This window comes from Apis florea, unplaced genomic scaffold (assembly GCF_048593485.1).
Source record: "Apis florea isolate Af1SG1 unplaced genomic scaffold, ASM4859348v1 contig_3517_pilon, whole genome shotgun sequence".
Lineage (NCBI taxonomy): Eukaryota > Metazoa > Arthropoda > Insecta > Hymenoptera > Apidae > Apis > Apis florea.
In genome coordinates, this window is record NW_028256778.1 from 114,960 (window position 1) to 135,121 (window position 20,162).

At 25.3% G+C, this 20,162-nt stretch overlaps 7 protein-coding genes across 15 annotated transcripts in view; 4 read left to right on the forward strand and 3 right to left on the reverse strand.

Annotated features, from left to right (window-relative positions):
* The window catches only part of LOC100866987 (phosrestin-2), a 39,112-nt gene extending 37,745 nt beyond the window's left edge, over positions 1-1,367 (forward strand). For all 4 annotated transcript variants that reach the window (XM_086913947.1, XM_012493879.3, XM_086913948.1 and 1 more), the window contains one exon: positions 254-1,367. In XM_086913947.1, coding sequence (XP_086770073.1) covers positions 254-544 — 291 coding nt within the window. In that variant the 3' untranslated portion in view covers positions 545-1,367. The remainder of the gene's footprint in view (positions 1-253) is intronic.
* LOC105736956 (sex-regulated protein janus-A) overlaps positions 1-2,718 on the reverse strand; it is a 54,920-nt gene extending 52,202 nt beyond the window's left edge. Inside the window, exons 1-3 of one of the 2 annotated variants that reach the window (XM_086913950.1) lie at positions 2,696-2,718; positions 2,056-2,194; positions 1,719-1,892 (exon numbers count right to left, since the gene is read on the reverse strand). In XM_086913950.1, the coding sequence (XP_086770076.1) occupies positions 1,719-1,892; positions 2,056-2,119 (238 nt within the window). In that variant the 5' untranslated portion in view covers positions 2,120-2,194; positions 2,696-2,718. Of the gene's footprint in view, positions 1-1,718; positions 1,893-2,055; positions 2,195-2,583 lie in introns of both variants that reach the window. The other variant, XM_012493880.3, reaches the window with a different exon arrangement.
* On the forward strand, positions 2,158-4,164 carry LOC100866866 (pseudouridylate synthase TRUB2, mitochondrial). The gene is made up of 4 exons (XM_003698517.4): positions 2,158-2,816; positions 2,889-3,297; positions 3,474-3,610; positions 3,702-4,164. The coding sequence occupies exons 1-4, from the start codon at positions 2,678-2,680 to the stop codon at positions 3,980-3,982; spliced, it is 966 nt and encodes a 321-aa protein (XP_003698565.1). The 5' UTR covers positions 2,158-2,677; the 3' UTR covers positions 3,983-4,164.
* drosha (ribonuclease 3 drosha) lies at positions 4,006-9,180 on the reverse strand. Its single transcript, XM_086913946.1, has 11 exons — positions 9,037-9,180; positions 7,926-8,869; positions 7,604-7,847; positions 7,340-7,531; positions 6,913-7,270; positions 6,421-6,838; positions 5,398-6,349; positions 5,122-5,331; positions 4,736-5,058; positions 4,429-4,574; positions 4,006-4,358 (listed from the first exon to the last, which is right to left on the reverse strand). The coding sequence occupies exons 2-11, from the start codon at positions 8,837-8,839 to the stop codon at positions 4,192-4,194; spliced, it is 3,924 nt and encodes a 1,307-aa protein (XP_086770072.1). The 5' UTR covers positions 8,840-8,869; positions 9,037-9,180; the 3' UTR covers positions 4,006-4,191.
* A 503-nt stretch (positions 9,181-9,683) lies between these two features.
* Positions 9,684-15,988, forward strand: Rab9 (RAS oncogene family member Rab9). Of its 4 annotated transcripts, XM_003698643.4 has the most exons (4): positions 9,684-10,851; positions 10,921-11,177; positions 11,640-11,699; positions 11,903-12,429. In XM_003698643.4, the coding sequence occupies exons 1-3, from the start codon at positions 10,417-10,419 to the stop codon at positions 11,656-11,658; spliced, it is 711 nt and encodes a 236-aa protein (XP_003698691.1). In that variant the 5' UTR covers positions 9,684-10,416; the 3' UTR covers positions 11,659-11,699; positions 11,903-12,429. The 4 variants fall into 4 exon arrangements, with proteins under 4 accessions (XP_003698691.1, XP_012349346.1, XP_086769940.1 ...); XM_012493892.3 differs by lacking the exons at positions 11,640-11,699; positions 11,903-12,429 and adding an exon at positions 15,552-15,988; XM_086913814.1 differs by lacking the exons at positions 11,640-11,699; positions 11,903-12,429 and adding an exon at positions 14,443-14,857.
* On the reverse strand, positions 12,427-18,854 carry Ctr1A (Copper transporter 1A). Of its 2 annotated transcripts, XM_003698644.4 has the most exons (5): positions 18,262-18,854; positions 14,468-14,668; positions 14,172-14,404; positions 14,011-14,040; positions 12,427-13,761 (listed from the first exon to the last, which is right to left on the reverse strand). In XM_003698644.4, exons 2-5 carry the CDS (start codon positions 14,666-14,668, stop codon positions 13,560-13,562), a joined length of 666 nt encoding a protein of 221 aa, XP_003698692.1. In that variant the 5' UTR covers positions 18,262-18,854; the 3' UTR covers positions 12,427-13,559. The 2 variants fall into 2 exon arrangements, with proteins under 2 accessions (XP_003698692.1, XP_012349349.1); XM_012493895.3 differs by lacking the exon at positions 14,011-14,040 and having other exon boundaries at positions 18,262-18,504.
* On the forward strand, positions 18,501-19,917 carry LOC100864215 (uncharacterized). The gene is made up of 3 exons (XM_003698645.4): positions 18,501-18,992; positions 19,087-19,146; positions 19,502-19,917. The coding sequence occupies exons 1-3, from the start codon at positions 18,867-18,869 to the stop codon at positions 19,721-19,723; spliced, it is 408 nt and encodes a 135-aa protein (XP_003698693.1). The 5' UTR covers positions 18,501-18,866; the 3' UTR covers positions 19,724-19,917.
* Positions 19,918-20,162: the final 245 nt, after the last annotated feature.

Below are 20,162 nucleotides of genomic sequence, written 5' to 3' on the forward strand. Positions count from 1 at the left end.
GTCTAAAATTTCAAAGTTTGAATCTAATTAATTAAGATATGAAGAATGCTTATTAAATATATAAGATATCCGTAAAATTTTCTTTTATATATTCAAAATAAATTATTAAAGGAAGTGCGTTCAAAAAAATTTTTAAATTAAATAATTAATAATTCTAAATTAATTCTAATAAATATAAATTAATAATGCTAATTAATTCGAGTCGAGAATTAATTGCTAATATTTGCTTCAATTTATCCTTTCATCCTCGCAGGTCAAGCTATTAATCTCGACAATGGGTGGAGATGTATCGCTTAAACTACCATTCACGTTAATGCATAGCAATACTGATCCGGATTTAGTAGGCTTTCCATCCCCTACCAGAGAGCTAAAAATTGTAGCGAAAATGAACGAGGAAAAGATGGAGAATATCGAGAGACAAGAGGAGAATAATGGGCACAAATATAAAGGAAGTAAATTGGAACCGATTAAAGAAAAATTGAAAGAGACCAAAGACATTGACGTGGATCTGATAGAACACTACGAGGAAAGCGACAGTACCTGAGAGCAGGTGCAAACGACCGAGGTATCATCGCGATCATCGGTGAAGAACAATAATGGCGCAAGAACCGTGAAGAATTCCAATCACAAGAACTGTAAATTGGGTTTCAATATACAAAGAGCTTGGTGTTGTTTCAGAAGAGCCTCTTAGTAACGTAAAAAGAAAAGAAACATAAGTTTGGCCATAATGTTTCTTTTCTATTGAAAAGAAAATCGCCTCTCCATATAATTGATTGAAATTTTTAAGAATTGTGTACTTCAAAAGTATTTATTGAAGTTTAAATTTTAAATCCAAATTAAATCAAAATTGAAATATGATTTTCTTTTTTTCCTTTTTTGGCTTTCATTATAGAGAAAAAAGAAAAAAGTTATTTTAAAACATGTTTTAAAACATGAGTATAATTTAATAATTTTGAATTATCAAATTTGAAATATTTTGTATACAAAATAATCAATTTAGAGACGATTTTCACCATTGAGAGTAAATTACTATTTGTGCAGTTCCTATCTGAGCTATTCTTACAAATGAAATCGTACTGCCCTTTCATTATATGTAAACTGACAAATTTATTAAACAATTATCGAATGACACATTGTAAAATTGATTCATCTACGCGTGTGACATCAATCACAAGAAGTCAATCTATAAAAAATATCTCAAATCTATTTTTTTAGGCAAAAAATGTCTCGTAATGTAAGGCTTCTTTTATTCATCGTGAAATAAATGTTCCAATAAATGTAATTAAATAAATACTATAAGAGTCATTGTACCTTGATAATATAATTTAATTCAAAGGCATGTAAGTAATTAATGCCTAATTTATGAATTTTACTGTAAATGTACAGATATGTATATATATTTTTTACATATATATGATTTACATATATATGTAAAGCTGTACAGATTACATCATTATTAATGTAAATAATAAATTATATAAATATAATTGTACAAGAATATATGTGAAACTCTAACCTATAAACCTCAAAACCTTATAAACCTATTAAATAATTTACTATTAAATAAAATGTTTGTGTAAGATAGTCATGCATTTAATTATTTTCTCATAAAAAAAAAAGTACTATAAGATTATTTTATGTAATATTTCAAACTAAAATAATTGTCTTAATGTAAAAATATATGAAAATTAAATAAAAATTTTGAGATGATTACTTACTATGCCACTGAGCTCTAGCATAACCTCTGACAATAGATTTGCTAACGTTATTAGCTTCGTCAAAAACGTTGATTAAGATATATTTAAATCTTCCGTGGCCGTCGATATCCACATCGGGTACTTTATTTAACGATTCAGACATCGTGACAAATTGTCTATTATTTGAGAATATCGCTGAAAAAAATAAATGCAATAACCTATCAGTTGTTAATTTAATATCTACATTCCATTAATGCAAATATATCGAAACTCTCTTTGAAATTAAGAAATTTAATTATTTCTTAAGTATTATATCACAATATTTAGATACAAATATTGCTATTTAGTCTTTAAATACCTTTAAAAATTATATGCCGGTTATTAAACACTACACTTCCAAAATTCTTTAAACTTTTAGCCATTTATAAAACTATAATAGATGTCCTTCTTGTACAAATATGGCTGACTCTTTCCTATATTTGCCGCTAGAGACATCTCTATAAAGTAAAATGTGAAATGTAAAATGATTTTTATCAAAAGATTGATCATTTGTAAATTATATAGAAAATATGTTTAAATATAAAATATCATAAAATAAGTAAAAAAAATAAAAAATACAATTCATATTTATATCAATATATAACCTTATATCTTATATCTTATATAGTGTATTTTATAAAAATTAATAAATCGAAAAATTATATAGATTAAATGATTTTTAATTCTTTTATCAAAAGACTGATCATTTGTGAATTATATAGAAAATATGTTTAGATTTTAAATATAAAATATCACAAAATAAATAAAAGAATTAAAAAATAATTATATTTTTATATATATATAATTTATATAATTATATATATATATATATATATATATATCTTACAGTCTATTTTATAAAAATTAATAAGTCAAAAATTGTTGTTATAAACGAAGATCTATTATTATAGTGTATTATTATATTCGATAAAAAATTTAACATGTCGATAAAAGCTTACAAATATGTAAATGATGCAAGATTAGTATATAGTGCGTTAAATGGAATATTTGTTATTTATAAATCTCCTCATATACATTTCAATGCAATGAGACAGACATTGATTAATAACTTATGTAAAGGTTGTAATATATTATTTATATACATAAACAAACTTCTTTATTAATAAAATTTATATAATTTGTTGCTTTCAGATCTTAATGATATGTATGTACGACCTCAAAGGAAATATGTAGCTATAGAGGGTGATACGAATAAAGATATGAAAGTTATCGTTCGAAAAAGTTTTGCAGATAATCCATTAGTAATAGGTCCTCGTTATCAACCAAATGATTTTAGATTAGCAGCAACAAAAATTATGCACCAAGATACATCTGGTATTTTAGTTTGTGGAATTAATAAGGGTAATCAATTAATACATAAAATGAAAGAACATATGTGCATAAGATTTTACAAGATAAAAGGATTATTAGGACAAGCAACAGATAATTATTTTCATACTGGAAAAATAATAGAAAAATCTAAGTATGCACATGTAAAACGTGGTCATATTGATAAGTTATGTAGTTCAATGCAATCTTCTCATCAAAAAAAAATGTTTGAGTATGTCAAAATTTAATTAATTTTATATATATATATTATATATATATATATATATACACTTAATATACATACACTATAATATACATAAATATAATAAATATAATAAAATATTATAATTAAATATAATAAAATAATTATATATGATATAATATTATTAAATTTTTTTACATTTATAGATTATGTGGAGTAGATATTCAAAGTCAAGCTGCATATGAATTAGCAGTTCAAGGTCTAATTAGACCAGCAAATAGTAATATTCCTATGATATATACAATTAAATGTGTAGATTTTTCACCTCCAGAATTTACATTAGGTAAATATATTTCATAAAATAAATTTCTAAATCAATTAAAAAAATTGGTAAAAATATCATATCCTATATTCTTATTTTATAATTTTTGCAGAAATTGTTTGTACAAATGAATATGATTTGTATTTGAAAACTATAATTCATGAATTAGGAATGCAACTTCGTTCTAATGCTACTTGTACCCAAATAATATGTGTACAAGATGGTTTGTTTAATATACAACAAGCATTATTATCAAAATATTGGAATCTAAAAGAAATTATGCACAATATACAAATGTGTCAAAAAATCATAGATAAAAATGATCATATATTATATCAGGAAAATGCTGCATTAAAACCTATTAGTCATTCTATAGAAGCTATAGAATCTTAGATATGAGAAAAATAATTCTATTATATATAATAAATATATTTATTATTTTTTGTACATATATAATACTATCATATATTTTAATATAATTATTAATGACTTTTTATACTCATTATTAGAGTATACTAAAGTATACTTTAATATATACTATTAATTATTAAATAATAAAATAGCCTTTTAATCAATTCTAATGAATTAATTTTAATCATAATTTATAGTTCGCTACGACTTCTTTTAGATCGTTGACTAGAATCAGAATCATCATGTTTATCTGTAGGTTTCATGGACCTTCCTCTTGTTTTATGTTTATTTGGCCATTGTTGCATTTTCATACTTTTTGCTATTACACGTTTTTGATGATCTAATTGTGGAAATAAATCTGTAAAATAATAAGTAATATTAAAATTATATTTCTGATTTTTTAAATATTTTTTAAATATTTGACTTACCTTGAGATTTTTCTAAAGCTTCTTTTGCTGAATTCATCTCTGCTTCTTGAATACTATGACCTGATGCTTTTGCTAATCGTTTTCCTTGAAAATATACAGCAACTGTATAAACTCTTGTATTTGTTGGTCCTTTACATTCAATTACTCTAAATAAAAAATTAAATGAATTTCATTATATAAAGTGCATATACTTATATAATGCATATAATTACTTTAATTTATGTATTATATTATATTATTTATTTATATAATAGAACTTATACATATCTCTATTTATACATAATGAATTTATATGATCTGAACTTACTTGTATACAGGAATATCAGGCTCTCCCCCATCCATTGTTCTTAATGTCAAACAACATTGTTGCAATTTACTTTTTGGATCATTCCAATCTTGATTCATAATAAAATCTTGTAAACGTGGAAAAAAACATACATCGCAAAAAACACGACAATATTCCAAGCCTTTATCAACATAAAGAGCTCCTAAAAATGCTTCCAATAAATCTGCTCTATCTTTTGTTTTTAATTCGGCTTTTGGATTGCCGTAAAGTGCATATTGCGTCATTCCCAAATCATCACATACAACAGCTTGAGTTTTATTATTTACAAGTGAACTCCGTAATAACTGTAAAATATAAAAATGAATTTTTTCATGTTGATAAAAAAGATTACAATTACAACTACTTACGGACAAATGTCCTTCATGATGTTCCGGAAAATATTTGTACAAGTATTCGGAAACTATAAGTTGTAACACAGTATCTCCTAAAAATTCTAAACGCTGATTGGAACCCAACGTTAAGTTCGTATATCCTATACTACGATCAGTAAATGCTCTAGCCAAAAGTCGAATATGGGTAAATTCAATGCCAATAGATTCTTCAAATTTCGTTAGTTTCTAAAATAAGAAATATTAATAATGCATAAAATATAAAATACACATATATTTACATAGATATCTTACTTGCAATAATTCAAAACTTGGTATCCATTGTCTATCACCTGTTGGTTCCTGTTCTTGCAAAGGATGTTTTGGATAATTTACCCAAACTTTTGCAAGATCTTCTTCATCTTTAAACAATGTTTCACCAAATACTCTATCTGCAACTTCTATACCTCCGTCAAGAAATAATGAACCCATTAATGCTTCAAAACAATTTGCCATTGCATGTCGTAATTCTAAATCATGACAAAGATCACTTCCATGTGCATAGAGCATATATTCTTCTAAATTTAACTTTTTTGCTAATACAGCAAGATGTTGATTTTGAACAATTGCTGCTCTATAAGTAGCCAAACCACCTTCTTCTAAATCAGGAAACATATGAAATAAATGAATTGATGTAAGAAATTCAACTACTGCATCGCCCAAAAATTCCAATCTTTCATTATGCGCTATCGAAGACTCAGTTTCGGTTCTTGCACCGAATCTTGACATTATATTAATTAATGTGTTGATACCACGTTTACGAGTATTCATATAATGTATTCGACGATCACCATATTCAGGTTGTCTTATTCCACAATTAGTCAAAGAATTCCGTGCATGATCAGGATTTGTACCAAAATTTTCACGATAACTAGGATGTGTTAATGCTAATTGAAGAAGATATCTATTTTTAAATTCATAGCCTAAAGTACGTTCTAAGTTATCTAAAGATTTATGAAATCTTAAATGGCAAACAAGTACAGGAATTAACATTGCATGTTGTACTATATCGCACATTATTCCAGTTCTATAAAATCCTTCAGAACTAACATCTACGGTAACATCGCGTTTCATTTTACTTTGAGTTCTTAATTCTTGGAGTTTATTCTCTTTTGCTTCTAATTTTCTTTTATCTTCAAATGATGGTTTTGGCATGTTAGCTAATAAATGGCGAAATTTTACATAATCTCTCCATGCTTTTTGATAACTAAAATAAATAGGAATAATTTAAAAATTGTTTTTTATCAAAAAAATAATTTCATAACAAAAAGTATTTACTCTGCGTTTCCTGCATAACTAAGTTGTGGTGGTCTAATTCCAAAATGTACAATTTCAGGATAGGCAATTACGCCAGGTGGTTGATCAGTTTGATTTCTATCTAATTGATCTACACGAACACTGCATGGTTTCTTTCCAGGAAATGTAACAATCATACCCTTTACTTCATCGGCAAAATTTTGCCATTTATATTGTGGCATTTCTACCAATCTAGGCAGATCATCTGGATCTATTAATAATTTACTACTTTTTATTAAATAATTTAAAACCTCATTCATGGATAATATTTCTTGTCCATTATCAGCTAAATCTCGTACGAATCTTGGCATAAAATGAAATTGCCCACAACCAGATTTATTTTGCGCGGCTTGTAAATCAAAGTCTATAAGTTCCAATACTTCCTTGAATAAATAAGTTTCTGAAAAGAATAATTTTTAAAATAAAATTAAAGTACATTAAATAATATACATTATATAACAAAATAATACTTACGAAAAAAATCCAATTCTCGAATGATAAAATTTTCGGGCAATTTTTCATCTATATAAAGAATTGTATATTCAATGTTAAATCTTATAACTTTACAAGTTGGCAATTTTACGAGAGGAAAATGTGAAAGCATCGAAAATCCTTCAAATATAAATTCATGTTCATCGTGCTTAATAATTGTCGGTGTTTTAGTAAGAAAATTTGTCGGCGGACTAATTGTTATTCGATAATGATATAATTTATCAGCATTATTCGAATTTAAATCGCATTTATTTATTGCACCTTCTCCAGCATAAATTCCATGCCTAATACCAGATCTTCTTGATTTTGCACTACATCTACACAATGGTCCATCATTCATCTATAATATTGAACATTTTATTTTAATTTAGCTTATAACATTATCAAATTATTTATGACAAATACTTACTTCTCCAGGATCATTAAACCACATTTCAGGATGTAATCTTTGTGGATGTTGTTTTTTTGCCATTAATTCTTCCATTGTTCTATCATCTTCATCCATTGAACTATCACTATCAGAAGAAGAACTACTACAAGCTTCAGATTTATGTTTACATAAACGAGCTCTAGTTTTTCTTGGTGGTGGTTCATAAGGAGGCTATATAACAAAAAAATGAAAATATTTTAAATATATATAGAAACTTTTTTTATTACATTAAGAGAAATATACCTGTAAAGCTCTTGCAGCTGCAGCTCTGTCTAATAATATTTTTTTAAATAATTCACATAACTCATGTAATTTTTGTGTACCTCTCATTATTTTTGGATTATTTTCATCTCTACTATAGTACAAATCTGCTGGTGCAGTACGTGTCCATACTTTTCTAGCATTTTCCATGATACCTTCAGGTCCCATTGCGGATAATTCATCCATTTTTCTTTCCATATCTTTGCTTGTTGCACAATAATCTTGTCTTGAGATTAAAACAAAAAAATTGAATTAAATATTTATGTCCATACACTTCATATTAAATTTAAAAAATATATATTACCTATATTTTTCCAGAAGTAACTCTCTTTCAGTTCTATCCCTATTAATAACAGGATTATTATTAGGACTAATAGTTCTAGATGAATAAGATTCTTGAGATCTTGATCTTTTTCTACTTCTGTAACTTGTATAAGATCTTTGAGAGTGTGATGCATATGAATTATTTCTTCTATATGATGATCTTCTATCAGAATCTTCTTCATAATGTAAACGTTCTCTAGAAATCGATCTATTTTTAACATATTTTGAATATTTATCTCTTTGATAATCATGTCTTGATCTATATGGTGATCTACTTGATCTACTCTCTCTTGATCTATTTTCAGGACTTCTGGAACGTCTTTTATTAATTGAATAATTATTAGCAGCTTCTTTTTCTCTATATCTCCATTCAAATCTTCTATTTTTTGGAGAACTATTAAACTTTGCATACATAGATTTTCTATCATCTTCTATTTTATTTGTTTCATACCAAGATTCCTTTGTATTCTGTGACTTATTCCAATCTGATGAATAATTATTTGATTTCCATTGTGTATTATCATTATTATGATATACATTCCTTTCATCCCAATTTGTATTAAAATTTCCACTTATTGATTGAGAATAGTTAGATAAATTATAACTTTGATTGTTACATTGCAATTCTGTTTGAGTTTGATAAGAAACATCATGATAAGCATTTGAAACTTCATTTTGATAACATGTTCCCATGGAATGATATGGAGAAGCATAATTTCCAGCTTTATTTTCAGACAATGTAGAAACTGGCATGTTATAAGAAGGTGGTGGTTGTCTGAAGTTTGGAGGTGGAAAATTTGGAGGTGGTACAGAATAATATCCCATATTTTGTGGCTGAGAAACTCCTGAACCCCAAAAATAAGATTGACCAACATTTGGAGGAGGATTTGCCATTTTCCAAAATTATATCAATTAAATTATATCCTGAAATATTATATTAAATGAATAAAAAGTATAAAATAAATTTGTACAATAATTGATAATAAAATGATGTACAATATTTATAAAACTAAATAAAAATGATTTTACAATTTCAAACTTTTGTTCAATGTAACAAAATTTTAATGTTTATTTCTAATTATGAAAATTACCGAAAAAATATGAGAATAATAATTTTTTTTTATAGTTTTTTTCACTTTTTTTAAACTTTTATATAATGTAAAACTTCAACTTAAAACACTAACATTTATTAAAACGACATTTATAAAACGACATCTATGCATAAGAAAGCATTTTTCAAGTACTGTAGTACCACCTATTGGTCATATGATAAACACAATTTAAATTATAATATCTAAAAGTAGAAAAATTATATATAATTATAATATTTGCATACAATAATTTTTATATAATAATCCATGAATCTTTTTTTTTTTATTTTAATAACATATATCGATATTATTATATTGAATAATATTTCAATATTATTTAGTTTATTAAATTAAAATTGAAATAATTTTTGTAATTTTGTAATTAGTATTTAGTTAAAAAAAGAAAATATTTTATAATTGTGATATAACAACTAATAGTTTTTAAACATTTTAATCATCACACATATTAATAGAATCAAGATTATATATATCAATTCTTGGTATAAATTATAATAATGTACAACTATTATTATTTTATTTATTATTAGTTCTTATATAATTTATCGTTAGTTGATACATATAAGTGTAGTTTGATATATGCATAAGATTAATATTATTTATAATTTCTGGTAGCCATATTCATCCTATATGTTTAATATCCAACATGGGCGTTTCTTTTGTCGTCTGCAAAGTGTCAAATACTTTGCGCGCAACAAAAATGTTCAAGAGCAATAATACTTTTTAGCTCTTCAACATTGAAAAATTGTTCATGATTTTTACTATTGCCAAATGTTTTGGAGTGAACATAAGATATATATTTATTTGAGAAAATTGCAATTTTATTCGGTGATGGCTATGAGTCAGTACCAAAAGGCATCTTTTCAAGGTATTGCGACTTTGCTCGAATAATTAAGTTAACATCAAAGAAGATAAGGTACATGGCTCTTGTGAAATTGAAAATTACAATTTCATTCGTTAAAATAATATGAATCCTATTTAAATTGATATTAAAGTCCTATTAACATCACTATAAAATGAAAAGGTTATGCTTTATCGCGAAACGAAAATTACAATATTAAGAGTTTTAAATAATATTATTGTTTATTGTGTGAATTATACAAAGTTATAAACCCCGAGTGAGCATATGCTGTTGGCTTAAAATGTATATAATATAAAAAAAAGTGGATTGTCTTATTTAATATCAGAATCAGCTGATTACTATATTGACAAAGGATCTCCAATGCATTCGATGTTTCACGAATGAAGAATTTATATATTTGGTATTGAAAATAATTATATATATGAAGAATATAAATATATATCATATTTTTGAATATATAGTTTCTTTGTTATTCTAAAATAATAAAAAAAAAATAAAAGATGTCAGGAAATAATTCAGCTATAGTAGGTACACTTAGAGGTGGTAATCTACAAAATCGTAATTCCCAAAGATCTACACTTTTAAAAGTGGTAATTTTGGGTGATGGTGGTGTTGGAAAATCCTGTCTTATGAATAGATTTGTATCAAATCACTTTGATGAACATAGTTTTCATACAATTGGAGTAGAATTTCTAAATAAGGATATTGAAATTAATGGAGAAGCATACACATTACAAATATGGGATACAGCTGGACAAGAAAGATTCAAAACCCTTAGAACTCCATTTTATAGAGGCTCTGATATTTGCCTTTTAACTTATGCTGTGGATGATAGAACAAGCTTCAAAAATTTAGCACTTTGGAGATCTGAATTTCTTTATTATGCTGATGTTCAAGAAGGATCAACATTTCCATTTATAGTTGTTGGAAATAAAGTAAGCAGGAATTCTGATAAAGGAAGAAAAAAATAATACTAATAATATTTATGAAAATAATTTTTATAGGTGGATGTTCCAGATTCTGAAAAACAAGTTTCCACAGAAGAAGCTCAAGCTTGGTGTGCAGAAAATGGAGATCCTCCTCTAGTAGAAACATCTGCAAAAGATGCAACCAATGTTGAAGCAGCATTTGGTGCAGCTGTTGCTGCTTGGGCACAACTTGAAGCTAGATTAGAAAGACCATTAGTAGAAGATACTGTTGATCTTTCCAAACAACAATCTCCTCATCGTTCAAGTTGTTGTATGCCTGTGTCTGGTGCTGAGTAGGTTACAGATATAAGATTTTAAATATTTTTTATGTTTTCATAACATAATGCATGAAACATTTCTGAAGATTCACAATCATAATCTAATTGAAATAATTTTTGTGGTGCATATATGGAGATTCTGGAATGAACACATAAAATTTGTTTATATGTGAAAGGAGTATACTATATTGCGAATTGTACCAACACTTATAAAGGATGATTACTGTATTTAGGATATATAAGGACATTACATTATATATGAATTTTATTGTTTTCATTGACCTAAATAATACTTATTTCTGTTTAAATAATTTGAACTTGATCCTTTAAAATTAAATCAAGACCATTGGCAACATAATTACAAAACATTTGGAATATTCAAATACATGATTATATAATCATGAATTGACAATGAAGACGAAACTATTTAATATCATTATAGTAACAATTTTGCTGGTAACATACTTTTTCTTCTAGGTCTAACAAAATTATTTGAAGAGATTTCTTGTCCATCTGCAATACTTTCCTCGTAATAAGGTGAATTTTAATGATAAAAGTATTTTTTTATTTGTTGCCCATTATGTGTTTCTTCTGTTGCCAATGAACATATTTATATTTTTATAAATTAAATTCATACGATTTTATTTGTTTTTACAAATATTTTTCAGTTTTGTTAAAATATGCAAATTAAAACTATATTTACGCGGAAAAAAGTAATATTTTATGGTTAATATTTCCAGAATACAACTGTAAACTGTAAGGTCAAATTGAACGTCCTACTCGTATCACGCTTTGTGCAGTTCGCGAGCTACAAACAGTATTTTAAGTATTTCGTACATCATTGGCTTGTGATAAAATAATAATAGTAATAATCACGATCATCAACTGCTTTATAAATAAGGAATAGATATAAAATGTAATTTAGCTTTGTAATCTAAATTTGCCTTATCTTTGCAGCACAAACTAAGAGCAGTGGTAGTAATATATATTTATGACAAAATCTTCTGAATCATCTTTATATATATGATTTTGAAATATCTATATTATAAAACATACTCTGCTGCTCTTGGAATGCTCTGCAGTTGGTGTTTAAAGATTTTCCTACAAAATGAATAGTATTATAAACACATCAAATAAAGCTTTTTGTACAACCTTGTACGTATAAAATGTATGAACGCATTTCTAAAGCACTGTAACTTATTTAAAAGCTACCTAATACTTTAGTAATGCTTTACATACACAAAATAAATAATATATAACATTATAATTTTTAAGGATTATTTTTAATGAAAAGGCTTGCATTAATTATAAATGTGACATGCATGCTGGTGCTTTTTGTATAGCTGTGGGATATATAAATTTCTGATTTCTTATTCAATAATCTGTTGGTTCAAATGCACATTATATATAAAATTTAACCATATCAAAATGATATTTCATCAATTTATAGTATTCAAGATCAGTTCTATTAATGGAATACATTTTAGATCATCAATACTATATTCATCAATAATTTTATAAAAATATCTGTACAATATATATTGCATGTATTGTACAATATTATATTTATTTTATATTTACTAAGTGGCAGTTAATACTTTTATCATATATTTTTATCCTAGATCTTAATTTATATCTATATTTTATAAATTTTATAATCTCAAAATCGATTTTTCAGAAAAAAATTTCGTGCTTGTTTAAAAGTGATAAAATATACTGGAAATGTTTTTTTTTTTTATATTTTATGTGATAATTTCTTATACTTTACAAATAACAGTAGTTTATAGATTAATTTTAAATAATACAATCGTTGATAACGTTATATAATAACAATACATTATGTATGCAATGTTCAAGACATCACTGCACACTTTTTTTCAAACATTAAAAGATTAATCAAGGAGAAGATATTTATAAAATACATTATAATAAAAAATTAAAGGTAATCATATAAAAGTTTGGAAAAAAGTGCGCGCGTATCTTATGATATTTTTCATTTAAACTTTTTAACAATATTTACAAATTAAGTGCGCTATAGCTATCCAGATCAAAGATTTAATCTTCCAGTATTTGCATTTTATAGATATTTTGTATACAAATTTGCATTTTATAGATATTTTTTATGCAATAATAATTTAGCCATTCTATCTTTTTTAATAAGTAACTAAAAATTGCATTCTGTATGCATAAAATAATTATGCATAAGAATAAATTTAAATTGAGACAATTTTCTTTATATATTTCTGTAAATACGAATTTAGAATAATTATATTTCCTGCACACATATACTACATGTAATTATTTCGAAGTTCTTTCAATCAGAATGAACTTTTCAACAATGTACATTGATGTACATTTTTGTTGTAAAAACACAATGTATTTTAAATACATAAATAACTAATGACAATGTTCTGTAACATCCACGATAACAGATTTTTTCCACCCAAATAAAAAGTAACCAATTGCTGCACCAAGTACTACAGCAAAACATAACCAGACATTGTAAGTCATGAAGATCAGCATAAGGAAATATGACAGCACGATTTGCACAATGTGTAAGCACGTTTGAAACGTGTGCATCCATGATAACATTGTGGGCCTGCACAAATTTATATGAAATGGATTAATTTTTAAATATCAAAAAAATATATGTATAATATTATTAATTTGTCATGCTAAATATTTAACATATAATTGAAATGAAATCATAAGTCAATATTAGAAGAAAAATTATAAATTTTTTAATTCATATATCCCTCTGTACAAAAAACTAGAATTAAAAACAAAATGCACTTTCACAAAGAAGCAATCTCAAAACCAAAAAAAAATTCATTCCTCATTTACTTACGGTTGTTTGTGTATTACTTCTCCAACCATACTAAAAAAATAAAATCAAATAGAATAACTTCTTGTGTATTCAAATATAAAACATTGAATTACTATTTATTATAATTATAAATTTTCAAAAATAATGTTTGATCATAATTAAAAGTAAAACATCATACTTACTGAACGACCCTGTTATCCTCGGCTACGACATTTTTTTCTTGAGGCATCGTGACACTTCTATATTGAAGGGAATTATACATTTTCCAAAACAGATATTCCCGGTAATACTTCAAACCCTCGTAAAGCGCAGCCATGATCATAATACCGACCATAGATCCTATAAGGCCACTGATTGATGTGATTTTCCACGATTCGAATAATACGTGTTCACAATATCCTCCATGGAACCACATCTATCAAAAGATAATTATTGTATCATAATCAATTTCAGAATTTTAACTTTAAATGATACGTACCGTTGACATACCGTGCATTTCCATACTGGCACATGGGTTTGTATCAGAAGTAAGGTGACTTCCATGATCCATATTAGCATGGTCCATAGGATTGTGCATATTTCCGTGCATATTTAAATGATCTTGATGAGATGCGTGAATACCATGCGCTGAATGCCCATTCGTTGCATTCATTATATGCGCCATATGATTATGAGACATCTGTAAATAAAAATGAAAAGAATGCAAAATTTTCAAACTTAACAAAAAATTTTTGTATAATATAAATAATTTGTTTAGTAAGAACAAAATACTAATAATTTTTTGAAAGTATTTTAAAATTGTTAATATTTCACTTGACGAAATACATATATACGTATGTTTGAAAATAATCATAATCACGAAAAGATATAATTGTATTTATCACTAAAATAATTATTACCTTTTTCACATTACAAAGAAAACTATTACTATCAAAAAGATTATTTTTTTTATATATTCGAAAATGTAATATATCATTAAATAGAAGGTTGAAATAATTAATATTCAAGATAAAGCACGTCGCAATTTCTACATTTTGATATATGCAGTAAAAATATCTATCGAATTATTATTTAAATAGTAACAAACTGATTGAAAAGAAAATGGAAATGATGAATTTTTAATGATAAACTTTTTTTATCATCATAAACTGATTCAAAATGAAACAGAATTCCACGTGGAAAGAACACCTGTTGCTTGAATGCTAAACTCGACTTTATAGTGAGAATATTTACCGCATTACGCGATACAATCGATATACCTAAAACGTCAAACATTTACATCGATCAAACTCTCATATATTCCAATACTACCAATTATATTATATCTGAAATTTCATTATTCATTAATTCATTTAAAAAGAAACAGACAATACTTTAATTTGATGTCAAATTATTTTCTTCTTAGAAAGCAACGTTATATAACTATTCGATTGAGAGAAAATTGAGATAAACCATGTGCGTTCATTCGTGAATAAATGACCTAAATCAATCAACGATATTCTTTTCTTAATTAATATTATGATTTTTGTAAGATTATTTGTTCTTTTTCGGCTGTTTATTAGACTATGAACGACCAGGAACAGAAGTACAAGAAGAAACGAGTTCATGAGTGGCAACATGAACAAAGGAATTGAATGAAAAAAACGAGTCAGCGTACTTTCTAAAACAGATTTCTTCGAGATAGTTTCAGCAGTCTCATGTAAATCTAGCAACTAACATTCTAACTGGTTGCACAAGCACAGGATTTATAATGACATCTTGACAATTTTTAGTTCCCCAAAATATGTAAAATAATTTTATAATCAATATGTACTTTCTTTTATCATTTAATCATAAATATGTTGAATTAATATGTTGAAAAAAAAATCATAAATTTAGTTTTTATTTTATTTAATTTATTATATTATATTATTTTATTAATATTTATTATATTTATTATATTTTTATTATATTATTTATTATATTATTATATATTTCTTAATAAAATTATTGAAATAAATTAATTGTGAAGAAGTTTTCTTCAAGAAAGTTGAAGAAACAGTATTTAACTGATACGCATATTTTCATAAGAAGCGAAAAAAAAAATATTTACATATAAAAATGCACCAGTCTTATCTTATTTGCGATTACAGGTGCATCAGAGATTTTTTTAATTGTGGAACTATATTTTTCATTAAATAACAATCGTGCATATTTAACAAGAATGCTTTGAAATATAATACATCATGAAAATTACACTTCTTATTGAAAAGGAAATATAATATGTTTTGCAATGTAAATAATTCGTAAAAAGTCACAAAATAAACTTATTCTATAATCATATGTTTTCAATAAATAATATTATATCTAAGATATTAATATTATAATAATTTTATTTAAACAATATATATATTCAGTTTTTAAAAATACATATATTATTAATTTACCGGAAATGAATTTATTATGCAGTTTTTAGGATACATATATAAAAAAATGTCATAACTATTTATCATTGAGATAAAAATGTCATTGAGTGAGAAATTGTATGTAATAGTTTGTAATCTATATAATTTTATCAATAATTAAAGCAAATATTATTTTAAGTTATATATAATAAAAAAAAAATTAAATAAAAAAAAAACAAAAATATGTTCTGCAATGATCAATTAAAATGAATTAAGATACCGATTCATCCGATAATGATTTTTTTTTTTATTTTTATCTTATTATTTTATCAATTAAGTAAAGCTATCTTTATCTTGATTATTATATCATTTATTACATAGTACATAGGTGTGTTTACAAACATATTGATTGAATTTTATCAAATAGATGTGTGATTTAATATTAATTTAATGTTTTTTTATGGCATCTTGTATGATAATAAGAATATTATTCTATAAGTTTTTTAAAAAATCGTTTAATATGTATCGGGTAATTCAATATTTCGATATCTTTAAATGTATCAAGAAAACGAGCTTGATTAGTTTCGACAACATCGATGACAGGAAAAAGCATAGAAATTCTATCGTATGAAATGTAATAGTGTTGGTCAAATTGTATTGAACATGATATAAATGTCCCCTTATTTTCGAGAGCGATTTTATAATAATATGACAGACAAGTTAACAATTTCATCGCGGAAACCATAAGTGGTTAGAGCGAATGATAGGGATAAGCAGTGTTGAAAACAGGAAATACACCAGGAACGTACTACATCTAATAAATAGAAAATAATTTTTATGTTATGTTATGTTCATGAATATAATTAAAAAAGAAAAAAGAAAAAAAATTTCAATATCATAACTAAAAAAAAAAAAAAACAGTATATATATAACAAATAGAAAAAAAAAAAATCATGAATTTCTACGCCAATGAACTGTTGAATATACGATGTTCCATTGGAATCCTTATATTGAAATACCAAGATTCCACTGAAGGAATATGCGTTATAATTTTCCCGGTAGAAGATGTTTCGATTATCGATTTATTCCATTAAAGAGCAATGGTACATCGCCTAATAAGAAGAGAAAAATTAAATTTCAAATGACACTATAAAAAGTAAGATATTCATTTAACAATACATAAATTTTAATAATTTATTAAATATATTGAAATATAAGATTGAAGTCAATCGAGAGTGCACGGTTTCAATTGGATAGATGAGGTATTGTGAATAGCTAATTACGATTAACTAATACATGACATAGTAATGCCGAGATTTCAAAACGAAAATTAATTTAAGTGATAAATATTAAAATATAAATATAAATATTAATATGAAATTTTTCAAATCGTAATTTAGATAAAATATAAATTGCATGAATTCAACCAACATTCTTAAAGAGATTGGAGAATTCAAGTCATACATTCACTTTTTATCTTTTCGAACTATCACTAAAATGTATGTCATTTATATAAACTTGAAAGAAACGAAATCGAAATGTTTTCATTTTCTAAAAACACTTTAATAAAAATTGAAAACAAAAGTGAAGAAATTAATGTATTGATGTCAGATTTTAGAAAGTAAAACACGATTAAAAAATTATATTAACACTAAAATGTATGAATGTTTGATTATACGATACTTTCTTACTGCATTCTAATAATGTAAATATACCTGTCAATGTAAAACATTCGTATTTAATTTATATTACATTTAAAAATTTATTACATACACAAATAAAAATTTTAAATTAAATATTGAAAAAAATTATACTATATATGTTAATTACATCAGATTATTCTAACTCTGTCTTTGATAAACAAAATATTAAAAATTCTCAAATTTACCTTTATTAGATGATCGAGGTTATGTTGTACAAAATGTTTTCTCTTCGTAAAAATACTTGAATGCGATTATAATGAAATAAATAGACACTTTCGCAGATTTCTCTGCGAGAACGCACAAGCAATCTCTTAGAGACCCATTAATGAACTGTACGTAACATTCACGGTTTCCTTCATCGCCGTAGATGAAACATAACGAAGACAAGGCTTAATGGTTTTCAGTGGGTAAACACGTGACACTAGAGTAGTATCATAATTATTCATATTCTGCAATAGATGGCGCAATAGGTACGCGCCATACATGTTTTATATTTGAAATATTGTGAGGTTATAAAATAAAATCATAAAGTTAAAATAACTAAAACATATAAAAATATTGGAAAAAATTATATAAAAGTCTAATCTTATAAAATTATAGAAATGTTTATTATTTTTCTGTATATAGATAAATATATTGCTTTCTTAAACATCTAACAATATTTGAACGTGAAATTACAAGCGCCAAAAATCAAACATATGGTTTGTGCGCATGTGTAAATAATTTGTATACTTCTGACAATTTGAGAGCAAAATTATTGTGTTTAATAAATTTTGACAAGATTTTCAAAATGTCGATTATGCCATTGTGGCCAAATTTACAACCTAGAGCAACAGATCCTTTGTGGTTTAATGCCGATAGACCTTGCGATGATGAAAGTGAGGTAGTTCAACTTGAAGCAGAACATCAAGCGTGGGTAAGTATACATAATTCGATAAGTATTATCTATATATAAATATCAAATTGTTTGATTACTTTAATTATTTTTTTATCTTTATTTTTTTCTTTAGAGAGAACATGTTCGAGTACAAGGTTATGATCATATCCCTATAGGAAAGACAGTTAGTGACGTAAGTTAACCTCACTTTCTCTAACATACATCATATTATAATATATTCCATTATTTAGTAATTTCATAAGTATCTTATTTTTATAGTTTCTTCATATTAATTAATATTGATAAAATAAAAATAAAAATAAACGTAAATAAAATCAAAATTGTTAAATTGCTTATCATATGTGGTTATCATTTAATAACGCTATTACCGACTGTCAAATAACATGCATGAAAGTAAATCTTTTTTTTACTTTTAAATGAAACTTTTATGATAAATTAGTTTTCTATATTATTAAGTTTTTTATTATCTATCGTTTTATTAATAAAATAAAAATGATTATATAACTTATAAATGTAATTATGCATAGTTTAGGGGATCAGAAGAGGAAGAAGAAGAAGAAGAAGAAGAAGAAGGTGAAGGAGAAGAAGAAGAAGAATCAGATACTCATGAAGAAGAAGAAGAAGAATTAGACGAAATTGATATGGAAGTGAGCTATTCACATCAACAACAAACTTCCAGTCCAACAGATACAGTGACAGATCCAGTATCAATTAGAATGGTCAGCACACATACTGGTCGTTATTCTTAATTAAAATATTGTAGTTGTTATTTAATTTTAATTTTATTCTAGCTTTTTCAAAAAAAGAAAAATTAACGTTTATTTTTTAAAAATAATTGTGTTTATATTTTAGAAATTAGCAATAAAATATAGGTTTATTTTATCATTGAAAAATTAAGAACATATGAACATATGAAAATAAATAAAGAATCATAAGAATCATACTTTTTACATGTAAAATAATGCGATTTTTAAATCCTTAAATATAATAGCAGAATGAAAGCATAATGAATTACAATATATAATAATATATTCTAGCTATCCTCTTGTAAATAAGCGTCATTATTATGAATAGTCAGCATTTTGGAATTACTACGTGTCAGGTCAAAAACCCCTTGGCACGCCGAGTAATGCAAATCACGATTCATAGTATCGAAAAAATTAGCATTAAAGAAATATATGTATATAT

Excerpts from the sequence above, each read along its gene's own strand:
- Rab9 (XM_086913814.1), top strand. The coding sequence starts at position 10,417 with ATGTCAGGAAATAATTCAGCTATAGTAGGTACACTTAGAGGTGGTAAT. Across the intron at positions 10,852-10,920 it reads TTATAGTTGTTGGAAATAAA|GTGGATGTTCCAGATTCTGA; the intron begins GTAAGCAGGAAT and ends TAATTTTTATAG. Across the intron at positions 11,178-14,442 it reads ATGCCTGTGTCTGGTGCTGA|AATTTTAACTTTAAATGATA; the intron begins GTAGGTTACAGA and ends AATCAATTTCAG.
- LOC100866866 (XM_003698517.4), top strand. The coding sequence starts at position 2,678 with ATGTCGATAAAAGCTTACAAATATGTAAATGATGCAAGATTAGTATAT. Across the intron at positions 2,817-2,888 it reads GATTAATAACTTATGTAAAG|ATCTTAATGATATGTATGTA; the intron begins GTTGTAATATAT and ends TGTTGCTTTCAG. Across the intron at positions 3,611-3,701 it reads ACCTCCAGAATTTACATTAG|AAATTGTTTGTACAAATGAA; the intron begins GTAAATATATTT and ends TAATTTTTGCAG.
- Ctr1A (XM_003698644.4), bottom strand. The coding sequence starts at position 14,668 with ATGTCTCATAATCATATGGCGCATATAATGAATGCAACGAATGGGCAT. Across the intron at positions 14,405-14,467 it reads AAATGCACGGTATGTCAACG|ATGTGGTTCCATGGAGGATA; the intron begins GTACGTATCATT and ends ATCTTTTGATAG. Across the intron at positions 13,762-14,010 it reads GAAGTAATACACAAACAACC|GCCCACAATGTTATCATGGA; the intron begins GTAAGTAAATGA and ends AAATTTGTGCAG.
- LOC100864215 (XM_003698645.4), top strand. The coding sequence starts at position 18,867 with ATGTCGATTATGCCATTGTGGCCAAATTTACAACCTAGAGCAACAGAT. Across the intron at positions 18,993-19,086 it reads AAGCAGAACATCAAGCGTGG|AGAGAACATGTTCGAGTACA; the intron begins GTAAGTATACAT and ends TTTTTTCTTTAG. Across the intron at positions 19,147-19,501 it reads TAGGAAAGACAGTTAGTGAC|TTTAGGGGATCAGAAGAGGA; the intron begins GTAAGTTAACCT and ends AATTATGCATAG.
- drosha (XM_086913946.1), bottom strand. The coding sequence starts at position 8,839 with ATGGCAAATCCTCCTCCAAATGTTGGTCAATCTTATTTTTGGGGTTCA. Across the intron at positions 7,532-7,603 it reads CAGCTGCAAGAGCTTTACAG|CCTCCTTATGAACCACCACC; the intron begins GTATATTTCTCT and ends TTTGTTATATAG. Across the intron at positions 6,839-6,912 it reads TCGAGAATTGGATTTTTTTC|AAACTTATTTATTCAAGGAA; the intron begins GTAAGTATTATT and ends TATTCTTTTCAG.